The sequence below is a fragment of the Octodon degus genome, unplaced genomic scaffold, assembly GCF_000260255.1.
Source record: "Octodon degus isolate 3935 unplaced genomic scaffold, OctDeg1.0 scaffold00045, whole genome shotgun sequence".
Classification (NCBI taxonomy): Eukaryota; Metazoa; Chordata; class Mammalia; order Rodentia; family Octodontidae; genus Octodon; species Octodon degus.
This window is the reverse complement of record NW_004524621.1, coordinates 9,919,405-9,925,404: the sequence shown is the minus strand read 5'-3', so window position 1 is coordinate 9,925,404 and position 6,000 is coordinate 9,919,405. Positions and strand designations below refer to the sequence as shown.

At 41.0% G+C, this 6,000-nt stretch overlaps 1 protein-coding gene across 1 annotated transcript in view; it reads left to right on the top strand.

Moving 5' to 3' along the window:
• The window catches only part of Melk (maternal embryonic leucine zipper kinase), a 111,859-nt gene that overhangs the window by 7,509 nt on the left and 98,350 nt on the right, over positions 1-6,000 (top strand). Inside the window, exon 3 of the mRNA XM_023716075.1 lies at positions 1,477-1,562. Within this exon, the coding sequence (XP_023571843.1) occupies positions 1,477-1,562 (86 nt within the window). The remainder of the gene's footprint in view (positions 1-1,476; positions 1,563-6,000) is intronic.

Sequence of the window (6,000 nt, the reverse complement as noted above, 5' to 3'; positions counted from 1 at the left end):
ATGAAATACAGTAATGTCAATGGAGTTTTAGTATTTCCCATTCTTTTACCTTTACATTATTTGCTGAGATAAGACATAAACCATTTCTAGTCTGTACCTATTTCCTTTACCCCAAAGTAACCATTGATATATTTCTCCCAAAGTGAGTCAGTGGAATTTGTGGATGGGTCACTTATGGAGTATTAAAGAATGATGTCAGAGTTTTGGGTCTGAGCACCTGGGAAAATTGATTTGTTCTTTACAGAAATGGGGAAGACCATGGGACAGACAACCAGGAGTTTCTTTTAATTTTTTAAAAAATGTATTTAGCACAGGGTCTACAGGGTCTCACTACACAGATTGTACCTGTAGTGATCCTCCTGTTTTCAGCCTCCCAAGCGCTGGATTACAGGCGTGTGCCACCATGCCCAGTCTTAGTTGCCCAGCATACCCTGGGGGCAGGGCTAGCACAGCATGCAGGAGATCAAACCCCAGTCCCTGCACCCAGGTGCTTTAGTCTACTGACCTATCTGCCCAGCCCAAGCTACCTGGCTGACCTCTTTTTTTTAAAAAAAATATATGAATATTAAAGATTTCAGGGTAAATTTTTATTTATTTTTGTCTTTGGGGGACAGGGTCTTGCTATGCAGTTCAGGCTGGCCTTGAGTTCACTTTGTAGCCCAGGCATGTGCCACCATGCCCGGCATGGCTTAGAGACATTTATCCAATTTTTGACTAGTTTTGAAACATAATTGCTTATCTTTACAGTTTTAAAAATTGATCAGAAATTTTGTATAATTTGTCTTGGGTTTCAACAACTTTATATTATGTTCTAGCACTATTATAAAGCAAAATTTTTTTTTCTGTATTTAGTAAAGCATCTGCAGGGTCTATAGGGTCTCACTACATAGATTGGACTCATAGTGATTGTCCTGTTTTCGGCCTCCCAAGCGCTGGGATTACGGGCACGCGCCACAATGCCCAGTCTCAGTCTCTGTCTCAGCGCGCTCCGGGGTTGGGGACAGCACAGCAGGCCTGGGGATCTAACTCCTGGCCCCTGCGTCTGCCCAAGCAGACACTTTAATCCACTGAGCTATTTGGCCCTTATAAAGCAAATTTGATTGCTGTGTTAATGAAGTGACTTATTTCCTATTTTATTATAAAACTAGAGGTATACTATTATGATAGGGAGAAAAATTCAGCTAGTCTTTGAACGAGAAGATGCTAAAGCCATTTGAACATTTTGGAAGTGACAGATGAAAAACTTCCAGAAAATTATATCTCAGTTGAGGTTTTTTAAAAGTATTTTAATTTTTTTTTTTTTTTTTTTGAAGATGGAAGGTGTTGCTATTTTGCACAGGTTGGTTTAGAACTCCTAGGCTCAAGTGATCCTCTTTTTGGGCCGCTGGCATTATATGCATGTTCCATTTCAAATATAGAAAGTGTTTGTGCTCGAGTCTTTGCTTATCTATTTATTATACATTTTTCTGTATTTAGGTGGCTTTGCAAAGGTCAAACTTGCCTGCCATATCCTCACTGGAGAAATGGTGGCTATAAAAATCATGGATAAAAATGCACTAGGGGTAAGTTTAAAATTATTTTTGTAATATTCTACTTATAGACCAGTTCCATGATTAAAATTTAAATGTCCTCATTGTTGTTCTTTTCTTATAATGATATTTGTGTAGCTTTTATAAAGTGCACAGGCCATGGGTGATAGCACATGCCTGTAATCCCGTGCTTGGAAGACTGAGGCAGGAGGATTGAGGTGACTTTAATGCCAGCTTGAACTGCATAGTGAAACCCTGCCTCAAAAAGACCAACCCCCCCCAAAAAAAAACAAACCAAAAAAAAAAACAAAAAAAAACCCAACCCAATAAGTAAGTGTATAGATCATGGTTTTAAAGTGGAGGAAAGTGTTTCTTTGTCCTTCAGATTCATGCAGAGCAGTGGCAAATATTTCACCTCTACAGTGGTGCTGTTTACCACTTAGACTTTCCCTTAGGTTGCTTGCTAGTGCCATTTGGGTAAAGTAAGCACCTTCACCATTTGGGGCCATTTGAACTCATGACAGGTTATTTTGGGACACTGCTGTGAGAAGAAATTCAGAGGTAGAAAAAATTTTCAGGTGTTTGCTGGCTTTGGAGTACTCATTTGGTTTGCTTTGCTTTGCTTTTTAATTTCTTTCTGAAACAGGGAATTGAACTCAGGACCTTGTTCTTAACAGGCAAGTCCTTTGCTGCTGAGTTATATCCCCAGTTCGCTTTGGTTGATTTTATGTCCCTCCATCTCTCCTTCTCTCCTTCTCTCCCTCTCTCCCTCTCTCTCCCTCTCTCCCTCTCTCCCTCTCTCCCTCTCTCCCTCTCTCTCCCTCTCTCCCTCTCTCCCTCTCTCCCTGTCTCCCTCTCTCCCTCTCTCTCCTTTTTGAGACAGGGTCTCCCTATGCAGTTCAGACTGTCCTGGGGCTCATTTTGTGTCCCAGGCTGGTCTTGAACTTGCAATACTCCTTCTGCCTCAACCTCCTGAGTGCTGGGATCACAGGTATGTGCCACCTTATCTTTTTCTTTTTATAGCAACCTTTATTCTAGGATGGGCAGCACGATTTCATTACCATTCAGAGGCTGCATGCTAACTGGACAGGTTGCAGCTGGGAATCTGGGATGAGTGAGTTTATGAATATAAAGCAGGAAAGATGTCCCAATTTAAGAACTGATGGAATACTCCATTCTGCCAGGGATCTTCTGATTTTAGGGGTAGGAAACTATCCTCAATGGCAGTACTCAGATGGAGATTTAAATCATCCTACAGAGATGGCAGGCCTTGTCCATCCTTTTCCTTGTCATTGAGTTTCTTATGAACCCATCTCAGGATTTGTGTTAGCCACTTTGGGCATTGAGGTGTTCCAGGCTTCCTCATGGGCCAATCTGAAATTCAAGGCTCCTTAACTGTTTGACTGGAAGGGAAATGGATGAAGAGACTTTAAAAGGATTGGAGCCTTTGCGGTGTATTTAGAGACCAGTTTTGATTTGTTTAGGAATAAAAGTGGCAGTGCTACTCCATAGCTCCCTAGAGAAATTTTAGCTACCCATGACTTAGAAAAAGGTGATTTTTATTGTGGTACTACATGGCCTGTATAACTGAAAGCACACTGATTTTATGCAGCTGTCCTTAAGATTTGCTCAAGTAGGGCCAAGATAGCATTTACAGCTGCTTTCCTTGCTCTTCTGAATTAATTGCAAATAAAAGCAAGAGCTTTCGTTGGTTGCTTAGAGTCCTATAACTGATGCAGCCAGGTTCCTCTTGATTGATAAGAGATAGTCTTGCTTAAAAATACATACTTAGCACTAGCAAATTATGGGCCTTCCCCCAAGAGGTAATCCACATTGGCTTACAAGGAAAGGAAAGGTAAGTATTGGCTTGTTACATCTTTCTGACAATGAACCTTGTCTCAGCTTTAACTTTGTCACTGTGTTTCTTAGTTCAAGTCTCCTGTACAGACAGGATCTGCTTTCCTCTTACTGGCTTGTTTTCTATCAAGTTGAAGCTTTGTAACTATTGCTTGTTAAAGTTCTAATGATTTAGGGTATTGACTACAGGATAAACAGGGTAAGACTTAACATCGGACTCCAGGCAAAGAGCCTAAGAGCCACTCTGTCCAAAAAAAATTCAGCAAGAAGGGTTTTTGCTTTTCTCCTGTTGCTGCTGTTGTTGTTGCTGCTGCTGCTGCTTCTGCTTCTTCTGCTTCTTCTTCCTCTTCATCATCATCTCAGGACAGGCGCTTACATGGCTGAGCTATCTCCCCAGCCCTCTCCAGCTATTCTTGATGGAATCTGTTCCAGCCTAACATGAGAACGTCAGGCAGACACTGACATCTTAAGGCCTTCAAGATTGAGGGTTGAGTAAAGCAAGGGGGATAGTTGTGACCAGCATTGCAAAGTGGAACTTGAAAAGTCAGATTATTTTCTTTTAAAGATAAGTAAGCGGCTTCTCCAAACTTTCTCAGGCCTAGGGCACACCCAGTACCCCCGCCTCTCCTTAGCCCAGATCAATGGGCAGAATATGCAGATGCGGGCATCAGGAAATCAAGTCCAGCTTCTTTCCCTTGGGCAAGGGATGGAGAGATTTGAGTGTAGGAAGGGATGAAATGAGGGGGAACAGCTCTGTTTCATTGTGCTCCCTTCCCCTGCTACTGCCTATAAAAGACCCCAGTACACCTGTACATGGAACATGGAGATTTGAGGCAAATGAGCCTCTTCATCTCTTTGGATCGAGCCTTGGCTCAGTCTTTTTTTTTTGGTGGAACCCGGGATTGAACTCAGTACCTTGCTACGCAAGCGCTTGTTCTACTGAGCTATCTCCCCAGCCCCAACTATCTCCCTGGCCCTGCTAAGTCTTTCTTTTAACAAAATCTTTCTTTTGTATCAAGCCAGCACTATAATTGTTAGTATACAGTTGAGGAAAATAGCATAAACATTTTTGTAAGTTTTCTCAATTAGCAAACAAAAATAGTTATTTTAATTTTTTGTTTTTAAAGTTTGTTCTTTTGAAACAGGGCCTCATGTAGCCCAGGATGGCTTTGAATGCATGGTGATCCTCCTACTGTACCTTGCCTCAGTGTGGGATTATGAATGTGCGTGTTGTGTGGCCCCCTGCTTTAAATGCCTTCATGATACAATGAGTCAGTGTTTAACGTGGTTACCTTGTTTTCTATTTTTAAGGATGTAAGTGCTGATAAATAAGTCAAAGGAAATGGCAGGAGTTTTGTAATAGCAATGTTATTCAATTTTTTGAATTCTTTTTTTTTTTTTTGCTTTTTGAGACAGAGTCTTGCTAGGTAGCCCAGGCTGGCCTTGAACTTACAGTGATCCTCTTAACCCCAGCCTTCCAGATTTTTTGAATTCTTAAAATATGCAAATGTCACACAGTGGCCTATTTTAGAAATGAGTATTGATCTATCAATCAATTCACTGTCCTTCATATTTTTCTTTTGTGCTCATTACTATATAATGTAATAAAAGAGCACTAAAAACCATTTTATTGAGCATGTAACATTGATTACAAGTTTGACTATTTAGTTTCCTTATGCAGTTTAGACTCCAGTTACAACTTTAGTGAGACTAATCACTTAAACACTTCAAAGACAGCAGAAATGTGTATTATAAAATGCATTATCCTATATGCAGTATTTGTCCCCTAAGGCATCAATAGCATGACATTAGGGGCCAGGGAGATGGTTCAGTAGAATAAGCGCTTGCCTGGCAAGCTCAAGGGCCTGAGTTCAATCCCCGATTCCGCAAAAAAAAAAAAAAAAAAAAAAAAGCATGACATTGATTCATTATTTCTAAGCTTTCCTTTTTATCTCTAGTGACACTGTGCTTGCTTGAGTTATTTCCTAGGATTTTAATATTTCATTTAGCTTCAGGGTTTTAGTCATCATGACTCCTTCCCCAAAAGAAAATGAGCACAAAAGATTTTATATCAGAATAGTTGTAGTTGATTCTTGGGCAGGACCTGGCATCTGGTTGTATGTCCTGGGTAACTGGATCTTGAGCCACATTGATATTAAATTGAGACTTTATTTATTCGTTTATTTTTGTTTTGTAGTTGAGGCTGGGCTTGAACTCATTATGTAACCCAGGCTGACTTTGAACTCAATGGCAGTCCTCCTGCCTCATCCTCCCCAGTGCTGGGATTACAGGTGTACTGCACCATATCTGGCAAGAATTTTTTTTCTAATAAAGTGTTACTTAGTATTTCATGGGAGTTGTAGGTTTTTATGTCTTTTTTTTGTCTTTTTTTCTTCTTTCATTTATGTATTGGTACAGGGTCTCACTATGCAACTTGGACTCGTGGTGATCCTCCTGTTTTCAGCCTCCCCAGTGCTGGGATTATAGGCGAGTGCCACCATGCCCAGTCTCAATTGATGTCTCAGTGGACCCCAGGGGCGGGGCCGGCACTCCATGTGGGACCAGGGATTAAACTCTGGTCCCTGAGCTTGCTAAAGCAGGTGCTTAGTCTGCT